Here is a 14,041-nt window from a genome sequence, read left to right on the forward strand (position 1 = left end):
CGTGACGGACGGCGCGGGGGCGGTGCCGGGAGGCGGTGCCGGGGGTGGGGCGGCGTGATCGACGGTTCTGGGGCGGTCCCGAGGGGCGGAGCGGCGCCGGGGTGTGGTGTGGCGTGATGGGCAGCTCGGGGGCTCTGCTGGGGTTGAGGGGTGGTGTTTTGGTGGCTGTTGTGTTGATTAGGGGGGCTCTCCTTGTTGCTGGAGTGCTGGGCGTGGCGGTCCTGGGGTGGGGGGCTGTGTTTGGGGCAGGGTTGTGATGGAGCGCGAGGTGTTTGGGGCTGGGGTGTGCTTCAGGGGTGGGGGTATGGGATGGAGGGGTGTGTATAGGGGTGGGTGCTTGGGGTGGGTGGGTGCTAGGAGATGGGGGGGGTGCATAGGGGGGTGGGTGCTTGGGGCTGGGTGGGTGCTTGGGGATGGGGGGTGTGCAGGAGGGGTGGGGGCTAGGGGATGGGGGGTGTGCAGGAGGGGTGGGGGCTAGGGGCTGGTGGGTGTGTAGTGAGGGTGGGTGCTTGGGCGCATGGGGTGCATAGGGGGGGTGGGTGCTTGTGGATGGGGGGTGCATAGAGGGGTGGGTGCTTGTGGATGGGGGGTGCATAGAGGGGTGGGTGCAGGGCTTGGGTGAGTGCTAGGGGAGGGTCAGTGGTGTGCCAGGTGTGAGTGAGGGTGGGATAGGTGTGGGTACTAGGTATATTGTAGGTGGGAGGGGTTGGAGCCCCACTGTATATAGTATATATACTATAAAGAAAAAGAATAAAAATAATAAGTCTGGTGCAGCAGTAGAAGGTTTTGTGCTCCCGGGGAGTAAGTGGTATGTATTTTATAATTTTTATTTAAATTGTTTTTTTACTCCCCGGGAGCACAAAAGGTTCTACTGCTGCTTTTTCTAAGTTTAAAGTTTAAGCTAGAAAGCAAAACAAGAAGTTAGAGAGAAGAGAAATGAGTTAAAGTTTGAGGGAAAGAAAATAGAGAGAGTGAAGAGAAACAAAGTCAGAGGCACAGAGGAAAGGGAAACAGAGGGGGAGCAAAAAGAAACTAAGTCCAAGTCAAAGTCCAAGTCAGAGTCACAGAGAAAAGGGAAACAGAGGGGGAGCAAAAAGAAACTAAGTCCAAGTCAAAGTCCAAGTCAGAGTCACAGAGAAAAGGGAAACAGAGGGGGAGCAAAAAGAAACTAAGTCCAAGTCAGAGTCACAGAGAAAAGGGGAAACAGAGGGGGAGCAAAAAGAAACTAAGTCCAAGTCAAAGTCCAAGTCAGAGTCACAGAGAAAAGGGAAACAGAGGGGGAGCAAAAAGAAACTAAGTCCAAGTCAAAGTCCAAGTCAGAGTCACAGAGAAAAGGGAAACAGAGGGGGAGCAAAAAGAAACTAAGTCCAAGTCAGAGTCACAGAGAAAAGGGGAAACAGAGGGGGAGCAAAAAGAAACTAAGTCCAAGTCAAAGTCCAAGTCAGAGTCACAGAGAAAAGGGAAACAGAGGGGGAGCAAAAAGAAACTAAGTCCAAGTCAGAGGTACAGAGAAAAGGGAAACAGAGTCAAAGTGAAAAGAAAGAGAGGGACAGTGGAGAGAAACCAACTCTACTTCCTTTCCATCTAACTCAGAGGCAGAGAGAAAGGAAACTTAGACAATTCCTGTTCACCGTAACTCGGAGTTACAGTGGAAAGGAAGCAAGTCCAGTTGCTTTCTGTCTAACTCGGAGCTAGAGGGAAAGGAAACCGAGTTGGAGAGAAAAGAAACCGAGGGAGAGTAGAGAGAAACTAACTCTATTTCTTTTCTTTCTAACTCAGAGGCAGAGAGAAAGGAAACTTAGACAATTCCTGTTCACCGTAACTCGGAGTTACGGTGGAAAGGAAGCAAGTCCAGTTGCTTTCTGTCTAACTCGGAGCTAGAGGGAAAGGAAACAGAGTTGGAGAGAAAAGAAACAGAAAAATAAAGTGAGCAACAGTGACAGAGACTTAGAGAAAGTTAGAAAGAGATTGAAAAGCAAGAAATAGAATGAAAATAATGACTACACCACACCAAAAACACAAGAGCCGGGGGGAGAGGGGGGAGGGGGATGAAGGTTTATTCACCTTTATTTAATGAATTTATTTACACTACAGCAAAACACAGAGAAACTGGAGACAAATGCATTACAATACAATCCATGTACACACTGAAAAATTCCTAATTCACATACAGAGTAATACAGTGAAACACAGCAGCAAATGCAAATACAGAACAATACAAGCCAAATACATATTAACAGAATATAACTATTTCTACAGTTCTGGAAAGGTCAATACATGCTGTTTCATTATTACTGCTATGCCAAACCACAAGGAGCACACAGAAAACACAATACTCATTCGCCACAGAAGCCGGCTTCAGCTCGCACACATACTCACCTTCACACTCCTCTCCACCGCCCCATTATAATCCTGCTGTCGTTGGTCCTCGGGAACGTGGTTCCCGGGACCCTGAAAATCAGCCTGCCTGACGAAAACCTCGGTCCGGGGCCGGTCCGTGCCCAAACTTTGGCGATGACTGTCGCCTCGCAGACCGGCCGGGACCGAGGAAAAAAAACCCCAGCTGGGAGGGAAAAAAAAAAAACCCCCCCAGCTGGGGATTTTTTATTCTAAATTTAAAAGTGAATTGCAAGTCCTGGAAAGCAAAAGCCATACATACCAGGTTAGAACCACTCGACACAAACACACACCCCCCCACCCCACGGGAACTCGGTTCCCGGGGGGCCTCAAAATCAGCCTGCCTGACGAAAACCTCGGTCCGGGGCCGGTCCGTGCCCAAACTTTGGCGATGACTGTCGCCTCGCAGACCGGCCGGGACCGAGGAAAAAAAACCCCAGCTGGGAGGGAAAAAAAAAAAACCCCCCCAGCTGGGGATTTTTTATTCTAAATTTAAAAGTGAATTGCAAGTCCTGGAAAGCAAAAGCCATACATACCAGGTTAGAACCACTCGACACAAACACACACCCCCCTCCTACCCCACGGGAACTCGGTTCCCGGGGGGCCTCAAAATCAGCCTGCCTGACGAAAACCTCGGTCCGGGGCCGGTCCGTGCCCAAACTTTGGCGATGACTGTCGCCTCGCAGACCGGCCGGGACCGAGGAAAAAAAACCCCAGCTGGGAGGGAAAAAAAAAAACCCCCCCAGCTGGGGATTTTTTATTCTAAATTTAAAAGTGAATTGCAAGTCCTGGAAAGCAAAAGCCATACATACCAGGTTAGAACCACTCGACACAAACACACACCCCCCTCCTACCCCACGGGAACTCGGTTCCCGGGGGGCCTCAAATTCAGCCTGCCTGACGAAAACCTCGGTCCGGGGCCGGTCCGTGCCCAAACTTTGGCGATGACTGTCGCCTCGCAGACCGGCCGGGACCGAGGAAAAAAAACCCCAGCTGGGAGGGAAAAAAAAAAAACCCCCCCAGCTGGGGATTTTTTATTCTAAATTTAAAAGTGAATTGCAAGTCCTAGAAAGCAAAAGCCATACATACAAGGTTAGAACCACTCAACACACATGCACACAAGCAGACCCAGACCCACCGACTCTCACAGACAGACACACTCTGACACGCAGCAGGAGACTAACTCGCACAGTGACCGCAACCCTTATTTGAAACACTCTGCTGAACAAAATGCCCTGAGATATCTTCTCACTGCTGCTTCTCAACATCAAACGGTAGATCCTCAGAAAATAGGCATCAGAGACCTGCAAGACAACACAAGGTGGTCAGTGAGGAATTCTATGGTAGCTATGACTCAGCCACCCTCTAGGCCCACATATTTTCTACACAAAAACCTCATAGAAAAGAGGAACTGTAACCTTTTATAATTGTTCCACCTAACTCTAACTCTGTGCCAGGGCAGGGCAGCTCCAAACCAATGCAGTTAAGTTACAGAGGCAGGCACAGTGCAGTTAAAGTTAAGTTAAGTTACAGAGGCAGGCACAGTGCAGTTAAGTTAAGTTACAGAGGCAGGCACAGTGCAGTTAAAGTTAAGTTACAGAGGCAGGCACAGTGCAGTTAAAGTTAAGTTAAGTTACAGAGGCAGGCACAGTGCAGTTAAAGTTAAGTTAAGTTACAGAGGCAGGCACAGTGCAGTTAAAGTTAAGTTAAGTTACAGAGGCAGGCACAGTGCAGTTAAGTTACAGAGGCAGGCACAGTGCAGTTAGTTTTACAGAGGCAGGCACAGTGCAGTTAGTTGTACAGAGGCAGGCACAGTGCAGTTAGTTGTACAGAGGCAGGCACAATGCAGTTAAGTTACAGAGGCAGGCACAGTGCAGTTAAGTTAAGTTACAGAGGCAGGCACAGTGCAGTTAGTTTTACAGAGGCAGGCACAATGCAGTTAAGTTACAGAGGCAGGCACAGTGCAGTTAGTTTTACAGAGGCAGGCACAATGCAGTTAAGTTACAGAGGCAGGCACAGTGCAGTTAGTTTTACAGAGGCAGGCACAATGCAGTTAAGTTAAGTTACAGAGGCAGGCACAATGCAGTTAGTTTTACAGAGGCAGGCACAATGCAGTTAGTTTTACAGAGGCAGGCACAATGCAGTTAGTTTTACAGAGGCAGGCACAATGCAGTTAGTTTTACAGAGGCAGGCACAATGCAGTTAGTTTTACAGAGGCAGGCACAATGCAGTTAAGTTACAGAGGCAGGCACAGTGCAGTTAGTTTTACAGAGGCAGGCACAATGCAGTTAAGTTAAGTTACAGAGGCAGGCACAATGCAGTTAGTTTTACAGAGGCAGGCACAATGCAGTTAGTTTTACAGAGGCAGGCACGGTACAAGGCAGTCGCAGGCGATGTCTGCCGGGTGAACGCGGCGATAGCTGTGGATGCGAAGGCCGGTTCCTCAGGCGAAAAAATCCACGATGACGTCGAGAGGCTGAGATGGCCGATGACGTGAAACACGAGACAACGAGAAGATGGATTGGAACTGCCCTGCCCGGCAAAAGCTCTGGCGAGCTTGCAAAGAAACCCTCTCCCTTGGCTTCAGAGGAGCCCATCCCACTACAGCCCTGTCCTCTAACTTAGCTTCAAAATGCCAACTCACCTGCTCATCTCTGCTCCTTGCCGTGCTCGGGGCAACGCCGAATCCTGCAAAGACAGAAAAGAAAAAAGCACTGAGTTACTGTCACAATGCACAAGGTGGAATTCCCAATGTGGTTCCTTTATTCCATCTTGGACTACAAAAGCTTGTCAGCCAACCAGGGACTGAAACAGAAGAAAAACCACTCAGTCCCACCTCTCGTACTCAAAGATCCCCTGTAAAGTTCTGAAGACAGAGCCCTCAAACGAGTGTGGGGTGCTTTGCCCTGAGGCATGTGCTGTTTTTAACAAATTCGAGTCACCTCCCTTGCTTTCTAGACACTGCTCACCAGCGTGGCAGGCTAGGGGCGGCTGAGGCGAAACGTCTTTCCTTTGATAATGACTGCACGATAAACCTGCAACCCCTTCTGTCTCTCAGAATCCTGTCCGTGACACCAATGTGTGTCAGGATCCCCAAGGTGGGATTTGTGATGTGGTTCTTTCATTCTATCTTAGAGAACTAAAGATTAGCAGCAAACCAGGGACTTTAAACAGAAAAACCTCTCAGTCCCACTTCTCATACTCAAAGATCCCCTGTAAAGTTCTGAAGACAGAGCCCTCAAACGAGTGTGGGGTGCTTTGCCCTGAGGCATGTGCTATTTTTAAAAAATTCGAGTCACCTCCCTTGCTTTCTAGACACTGCTCACCGGCGTGGCAGGCTAGGGGCGGCTGAGGCGAAACGTCTTTCCTTTGATAATGACTGCACAATAAACCTGCAACCCCTTCTGTCTCTCAGAATCCTGTCCGTGACACCAATGTGTGTCAGGATCCCCAAGGTGGGATTTGTGATGTGGTTCTTTCATTCTATCTTAGAGAACTAAAGACTAGCAGCAAACCAGGGACTTAAACACCAAAACACACACAGAGCTTGCACCCACCTGTCCTCCAGTATCCTTGGCTGGGATATCTTGCAAGTAGACCACCTAAAATAAAAAAAACAAGGGATTAAAGTTATAGCAGAAACTGAGACCCCAGCAAGAACAACTGCTTCTCTCCACCAACCGAGGCTCACCTTCGCAATGCTTCACCTTCTCTGCTGCTTTCCAGCTTTACTTCCTAGAAATAAAGACAAAGAGCAGAGCTGTAACACAGTGACCGGTTCCAGCCCCGCTGCAAAGTAAAACCGTGACTGACCTTCTCAGGGGGACCCCCATCATCTGGGATAGCTGCTCTGCCACGAGGTCAAACCGTCTGCATCTGAAAGAAAGTTAGGAAAAAAGTCAAAGTGCTGCAGGGTAACTTCACAGCTCCAGACACCTGCTGCCAACGTAAGAATACCACCTAGACTCCAACTACAGCCCGCATTACAAATCTCCGATTACAAGTGCCCGGGACTTGTCCTTAAACACCTACAACCGGGCTGGGCGGCAGGGCAGAGCAGCTCCGGACCAAATACCCCCAGACACCTGTGACACGTGAGACGAGGGGATGTGACAGGGAGAGAAAACTCTCTGAGACAAGAAAGTCCTCACGAGGACCGAGAGAATGCTGAACGAGATGACCGAGGAGGGACCCGAGGCGAGCCTGCTGGGCTCGGATGACCCTGGAGGAAAAAGATGCTAACAGAACAACTATTTTCCAAGAACCGCAGAGACGGATGCCTGAGAATCCTGTGGCTGGAAGCCTCTGCCTGCCTTTGAATCGGCACAAGTCCTTATCCACTGTAAAGAAACACTGCTGCACATAGCTGTCAACACAGCTAAGAACGAGACCTAAAAAGATCATGTGCTTCTGAAGACAGATGCGATTCTGACATGTGTCCGACCTCCCGAATCGAAGCTGCGCCGGGCCGAGGAACGCAAAGATGGGAGATGAACGGAAGGACCCTGGGGTTTCTCATAAGCCCCTGGGAGGGCTAAGGCAATAGAGATGTTACACGAGATGCACAGAAGACACAGAAGGCACAAGACACAAGTGACAACACACCCTGCGACTGCTCTGCCCTGTTCGCCTCAGCATTGCAAACCAAAGTGAGGCTTCCCTTCACTGGGGCCTATGGGGTCATTTCCAGAACTTCCCCATCCCCAAAGCTCACTCAAAAACCCAAATTGATCTCAGTCCCGACCCGCCACCCCGCTTTGATCCCCTCTGCGGGCCCCACTTATCTCTCAGAGGGCTGAAGATGTGAGTCACAGCAAGAGGCCGGTCGGGGGCCAAACAAAGCCACCTCGCTGTCTGGGAAGTTCTTCTCTCACCGGGCTGTTGTCTCAGACAAGTATCATCACCTATGATAAAGAAAACCAAATATAAGTGCACAATCTTAGTGGCATATTCACCAAAACCCAACTCCTACTCACCGTCTCTTAGGAACTCCCGGGTCCTCCGGCCGCACACTTCGGCCACGCTCCGAGGCAGACGCCGTCGTCGCAGTGTACGCCTAGGATAAACGGAGAGGAGGCGATGTAGCGTCACTGAAAGTTGAGCGCGCCCTCGCCGCTCCTTCCGACTCCCCCGACTCGCCACGACTCCTCGGCCGCGCCTAAAGGGTACCGGGACCGCACCGACACGTGGACGAGGTCGAGGCTTCGTCACAGACTCCGGTAATATTTACTGGGGCTCACCAGAGAACCAAACCGGGTCTCTTGGCAGGTCAGTGAGGGGCCTCAGCACAGCATCAGGAGGCAGCCTAAAACACACAAACAAGCAGGGATGCTTGGAGTTGCACCAGAAACTGAGACCCCAGCAAGAACAACTGCTTCTCTCCACCAACCGAGGCTCACCTTCCACCTGCTTCGCCTTACCCGCTGCTTTCCGGCTTTACTTCCTAGAAATAAATACAAAGAGCAGAGCTGTAACACAGTGACCGGTTCCAGCCCCGCTGCAAAGTAAAACCGTGACCGACCTTCTCAGGGGGACTCCCTCATCTGGGACAGGTGTTCTGCCACGAGGTCAATCTATCTGCATCTGAAAGAAAGTTAGGAAAAGAGTCAAAGTGCTGCAGGGTAACTTCACAGCTCCAGACACCTGCTGCCAACGTAAGAATACCACCTAGACTCCAACCACAGCCCGTACTACAAGTCTCCGATTACAAGTGCCCGGGACTTGTCCTTAAACACCTACAACCGGGCTGGGCGGCAGGGCAGAGCAGCTCTGGACCAAATACCCCCAGACACCCGTGACACGTGGGGACATGACAGGGAGAGAAAACTCTGAGACAAAAAAGTCCTCACGAGGACCGAGAGAATGCTGAACGAGATGACCGAGGAGGGACCCGAGGCGAGCCTGCTGGGCTCGGATGACCCTGGAGGAAAAAGATGCTAACAGAACAACTATTTTCCAAGAACCGCAGAGACGGATGCCTGAGAATCCTGTGGCTGGAAGCCTCTGCCTGCCTTTGAATCGGCACAAGTCCTTATCCACTGTAAAGAAACATTGCTGCACATAGCTGTCAACACAGCTGAGAACAAGACCTAAAAAAACATCCGATCACATGCTTCTAAAGACAGATGCGATTCTGATGCGTGTCCGAGCTCCCGAATCGAAGTTTCGCCGGCGTCGGGCCGAGGAACGCAAAGATGGGAGATGAACGGAAGGACCTGGTCTTTCTCATAAGCTCCTGGGAGGGCTAAGGCAAGAGACGCTTTACATGAGATGCACAGAAGATACGAAAGCACGAGAGACAAGTGACAACCCACCCTGGGACTGCTCTGCCCTGCCCACCTCAGCATTGTTAGCTAAAGTGAGCCTTTCCCTCACTGTGGCCCCAGAGGCCATTTCTCAAACCTTCCCCTCCGCATGACTCAAAACCCCTAACCGGTGTGAATCCTACCCCACCACCCTGTTTTGATCCCCTCTGTGACCACAGCCCTCGACTTATCTCTCCGAAGCGAATCCGTGCGAGAGGCCGATCTGCTGCTAAGGAAAGCTGCTGTGGGGGCGGTTCCCTTTGTGTTACGATGAATCTGCTGAGAGAATCAGAAACATCGCACTTGACGTGATCTAGAACTTCTGGAAATTGCAATCCTCCTAAAAAAAAAGCCATGAAGAAGAGTCATTATAAAAGCATCTTATCGCCCCTGAACCCCCAGCCCAGAATCATTAACTTAAATACTCCCTGTATTCAATATTGTTTTCTTCAAGGTGTCTTCAAAACTTCTGCTGCTTCAAATGCCCAAAAGATGCCTGCTTTTAGCAGGCTGAAGTAAGGTGAAAGAGCCTCTTCACTGAAATGAGAGAGGAGCTCTTTACCCAAGCTGATTCCTCTAGAAGGAATAATGCCCCTTAGCACAGCCTGGGGTTAATATACCCCTAATTGGGCCCGCCTCTTTTTCCCACGATGCCTGGGAAAGGGGAGGCGGCAAATCCCAGCGGGTATAAAAGCCCTCAGAGGGACTGTAGCTGTTTGGCTCCTCTGAGTTAAATTTGAGGTAAGGAGCTCTGCATAGAAGAAAACTCTTTGGGAAAAAGCAGTGTTTTCTTTTTTGCTAGAATTACTCAGAGCAATGGAGCAAAGGAAAAAATAAAGGTAAGAAGAAAAACTTTGTGTTTCAGCAGTCTTGCCAGCTAAGTTGGATAATTTATGGACTTGCATAATTATTTTTTAGTGATTGCTAAGTAGCACTCCACCTGTGATTAATGAGGGTGGAGAAGAATAGTATTGATATGAATGGTGTCTCATAGGGACCTTTAATCAGGGCTCTCTACATTATAAATGAAAATAAGAAAAAGAACGGACTCCCAGGTGGCATTACCGTTACATACCCGCTGGGCCTGCTCCCGTTGGAAATATTTGGTGCCGGGGTGTGGGTAGAAGTGCCCTGAAATGCAGCTTTAAACCCTTGAAATGCTGGAAAAGGTAACACTTAAAATGAGCAAATGGGACAGCTAACTCCATTTAAACAGATGGCACTTTTTTACCCAAATCTGAACAAATCTTTTACCTTTTTTGGACCATTTTTCCCCAAATCTGCCCCAATTTTGTCTCTTTCCTAATTTTTAACCCAATTTTTTTTTCCCCAATTCCTGTTTTTTCCCCCAATTCTCATTTTTTTCCCCAATTCCCACTTCGGCTCGGCACAGCAGCAGCTGGGGGTTCCTCCAAAGGCTGCTCCCCTGCTCCCCCATCAGCAAAGCTTTGCACCATCAGGACATTTTAATGACTGAAGGCGTCAGCTCATCGTTGGTTACAGAAGGCAGAACTTTTTATTAATTAATACCCCAGTTTGCTAGTTCTGTCTCCTTCCTCGCATGCGAATTTCCCCAGGCTGTGGCTCTTCCCTGCCATGGGGGCCTGAGCAGGTGAGCGATGGGCTGGATGAGCTGTGGCCTCCATCTTCCACTGCCGGAATTTCCTTTTCCCACAGGAATTTTTCAGCCTAAGCGCTCAGAGCTGCCAATCATCACCTGTCACCCGACAGTGATGGGGACAGTGACAGTGACGGGGACAGTGATAGTGACAGTGATACCCTAACCCAGCCCAGACCCCTCCCACACACCCCAGCCCGACCCAATGGGGTCCCAAAACCCCCAGGTCCCTGTCACTCCCCGGGCTCTCAGTCCTCCCCAGTGTTCCCAGTTTCCCATGTGCCACTCCCAGTATCCTCAGCATGACCAGTTCCCCCCAGCACCCACAGAATCCCTTTCCAGTGACCCACCCCCAATACCCCTATGTCCCTCCCAGTTCCCCTCAGCTCCCCTCCAGTACTCAAAGTATCCCGCAGTATCTCCTCCCAGTTCCCCCCTAGTGCTGCAGTATTCCCTGGGTCCCTGTCAGTGTCCCCCGATGCTCCCAGTTCTCCCCTCCAATTCCAAAGGAGAGTTACCCCTGCCCCTCCAATTCCCCCTTCCATACTCCCCAAATCCCCCATGTCCCTCCCAGCTGCCCCCCAGTGCTCCCAGTATCCCCAGTACCTGGCCCCTCCCCGGGCTGGAGGGCAGCGCTGGGGGAGGCCGGAGGGCTGCGGGAGGGGAGGGGCAGAGATCGGGGGGCGCGTCCCACCCCAAATGGGGGAGGGGGGGAGGGTCTCGGGGGGGCAGAAGCGGTTAAAGGGAAATGGGGGGGTGAATTGGGGGGATTAAGGGGGTTGGGGGGGTCCCAGCCTTGGTGGGGTTCTGGGAGAACAGGGAGGACTCAGGGATGAGGTTAGGGATTTTGGGGGTGGGGATTATTTTGGAGAGGGGGTTACTTTGGGGACGGGGATTGTTTGGGGGAGTTATTTTGGGATGGGGATTATTTGGGGGAGATGAACTTGGCAGGTATTTTGGGGGATAAGGGGATATTTATGGGGAGGGGTATTATTTGGGGAGGGGGATTATTTTGAGGGGATTATTCTGGGGGGGACATAGATGATTTTGGGGGGGGTCACTCACATGTCCGGCCGTGCACGAGCCAAAGGCCCCCCGCGAGCGCCGCCCCCACCACGAAGGCACCGAAAGAAACGGCGGCCACGGCCCCGGGGGGCACAGAAGGGGCTGGGGACCAGGGTCAGCCCCCCAAAATCCTGACCCCCCCCAGATGTAGGGGCCGGGACCCCCTAAAATTCTCCCCTAAACACCTCCAAATTCCACCAAAAGGGAAACCAGAACCCCGAGACCCTCCCTGCTCCCCAAACCATCTTCCCCCGGAAGAACCCAGGGATTCGGGACGCCCGTCCAAAGTCCCTCCCCGGAAAGGGACTGAGCAGTTTGGGAGCCACACCCCCCCCCCCAGCACCCCCCCCTCCCCAAGGGGTCCGGGATCCCCCCAAGATCCACCCCCAAAAGCGACCCAGGAGTTCCGGACCCTCCTCCCCACCAAAAAGAGCTAAGGATCCGCCATTCTAAACTCCCCCAGAAAAAAAACAGGGTTCCGGGACCCCCCCCCCCAAAAGTAAAATCAGGGGTCCTGGATTCCCCAAACTCCCCAATCCCGGGGGTCCCAGTGACCCCCCCATTCCCGTCACTCACCCGCGAGGGGTGCCCGGGGCTGCTCCCGGGGGGGCGGCGGGGGGCGCAGGAGAGGTGGGGGCGGTGGGAACGGCAGCAGGGGAAGCCCAGGAGGGGCGCCTGGAGGGGAAGAGGAGGCTACTGGGGGATCACTTCTGCCCGCGGGGGGGGGGAGTGGGATGGGGTTTGGGGGTCCCGGTTATGGGGAAGATCCGTTCTGGGGCTTCCCGGGGAGGTCCCGGTTGGCACGGGGGGTCTCGGGGAGGGAGGAGGTCTCTGTCAGGGGGTCCAGCGTTAGGGGGGGTCTCCAGGGGTGTCTTAGTTGGGGGTCCCTGGGGAGCTTGAGGGGTGGATCCCCGTCCGGGGGTGGTGGTCCCAGTGAAGGAGTCTTGGGATTGGAAGTTGGGCCTCGGGCCGGCGCTCCTGGGGTTGGAGCGGAGTTTGGGGTCCGGGAGTGTCGCCGCTCGGGGGTCCCGTACCGGGCGCGGGGGTGGCGGGTGTCCCCAGCGTCACCACGATCGGGCGGGTCACGGTGCGCAGCGCGCGCCCGGGGGCGGGGCCATCGCGGGGACGGGACCGAGGGGCGGGGCCTGAACCGGAGGCTTCGCCTCTTCTGCGGGTACAGGCTTCGGCCCGGCACTGAGGGGGGACGGAGTTAACGGGGACCGGGGGCGACCCCCCCCATAGGCTCCCGGTGTCCCCCGTGCCACCCCTGTGTCCCCCTGTCTCCGTGTCCCTGTTCCCAGGGCCACTCCCGTGCCCCCCTGGTCACGGATCCCGTTGCCCTCGTCCCTTCCCGAGTTACGGTGTCTCCGGTCCCGGTCCTCCTCCTATTCGCTATTCCCTATATGGGTCCTTAGCGTATCCCCTCACCGTTCCCGGTGTCCTCCTCCCGTGTCAACCCCGGCCCCGGTTCCCGTCAGCATCCCTGTGCTCCCGATCCCCCGTGCCTACTCCTATTCCCAGTGTCCCCGCGATCCCGGTGTCCCCCCGCCCGCGGTGCCGCCATGGCCCCGCTGCCGCTGTCCCCTATTCCCGGTGTGTGTCCCCAGCGTGTCCCACTCCTGGTTCAGGGTTGCTCCGGGGCCTACTGTCCCCCGTTCCTAGTGTCTCCCATTTCCTCTGTATTCCCTTTATCCCATTTTTATCCCATTGTTCTCATTGTTCTTATCCCCCGTTCTCATTATCCCCATTCCCGGTGTCCCCATTATCCCATTCCCGTTATCGCATTCCCGTTATCCCATTGTTATCCCATTGTTCATGAGGTCGGTACCGCGGGAAGCCCACCCGGTGTCCCGGTGTCGCCCCGGTGGCGGCAGAGGCGCAGGCGGCAATGCAGGAACTGCAGCGGCTCCGGGAACCGGGCCGGGAGCACGAACGAGCCCCGGAGCCGCCGCCGCGGCCCCCCCGGGCCTTCCCCCCGCCCCCTGCCCGCCCCGCAGCCCCCCCGCAGCACCACGAGCGGCCGCGGCACTGGGGGGGGACCCCGGGAGGGGCCCGGGGACGAGCGCGGGGACACGAAACAGCGGCGGAGAGAGAAACCCAGCCCGGGGGGGGCGCGGGACAGCGACACCTGGGGGAACACGAGACAGGGGTCACGTGGGTCACACGGGGGTGATGGAAATTGGGACACCCCTCGGTGCCTCCACCGTGCTCCCCGTGTCCCCCACAAGGTCCCCCGGGGTCCGATGTCCCGCCGGTATCCCCTCACCTGTCCCCCCCTCACCTAGGGGAGACACGCGCCCCCCGCCGTCTCCGGTGTCGCCTCCCGTGTCCACTCACCTGCAGGAACACGCGTCCGCCCGCGGGCACCGCGCGCGGTCCCGGAGCCGGGCGGAATTCGGGGGAGGGGGCGACGTCCAGGCGGAGCCGAGGGGGCCGGGGTGAGCACCGGGGCTGCGGCAGCGGCGTCAGCGCGGGGTCCGCTCCCAGTGCCACCAGTGACCTCCCAGCGCTCACAGTCACCATCCCAGTGATCCCAGTATCCCCTCCCAGTGTCGCCTCCCAGTGCTCCCATTTTCAACCCAGTAACCCCTAGTGCTCCCCCGTGACCCTTCCAGTCACCCCCAGTGCCCCCTTCCGCCCACTCCCAGTCACCCTC

The 14,041-nt window shown here is 54.2% G+C and overlaps 1 protein-coding gene across 1 annotated transcript; it reads right to left on the bottom strand.

Moving 5' to 3' along the window:
• Nucleotides 1–2,049: 2,049 nt before the first annotated feature.
• On the bottom strand, nt 2,050–13,908 carry LOC111944774 (uncharacterized). The gene is made up of 17 exons (XM_086871267.1): nt 13,667–13,908; nt 13,228–13,513; nt 12,420–12,579; nt 11,962–12,060; nt 11,386–11,487; nt 10,927–10,973; nt 10,233–10,419; nt 9,778–9,862; nt 7,919–8,981; nt 7,797–7,840; nt 7,638–7,702; nt 7,374–7,453; nt 6,211–7,301; nt 6,089–6,132; nt 5,955–5,999; nt 5,042–5,085; nt 2,050–3,701 (listed from the first exon to the last, which is right to left on the bottom strand). The coding sequence occupies exons 1-7, from the start codon at nt 13,906–13,908 to the stop codon at nt 10,387–10,389; spliced, it is 969 nt and encodes a 322-aa protein (XP_086727393.1). The 3' UTR covers nt 2,050–3,701; nt 5,042–5,085; nt 5,955–5,999; nt 6,089–6,132; nt 6,211–7,301; nt 7,374–7,453; nt 7,638–7,702; nt 7,797–7,840; nt 7,919–8,981; nt 9,778–9,862; nt 10,233–10,386.
• Nucleotides 13,909–14,041: the final 133 nt, after the last annotated feature.

This window comes from Cyanistes caeruleus, chromosome 35, assembly GCF_971803275.1.
Source record: "Cyanistes caeruleus chromosome 35, bCyaCae1.hap1.1, whole genome shotgun sequence".
NCBI lineage: Eukaryota > Metazoa > Chordata > Aves > Passeriformes > Paridae > Cyanistes > Cyanistes caeruleus.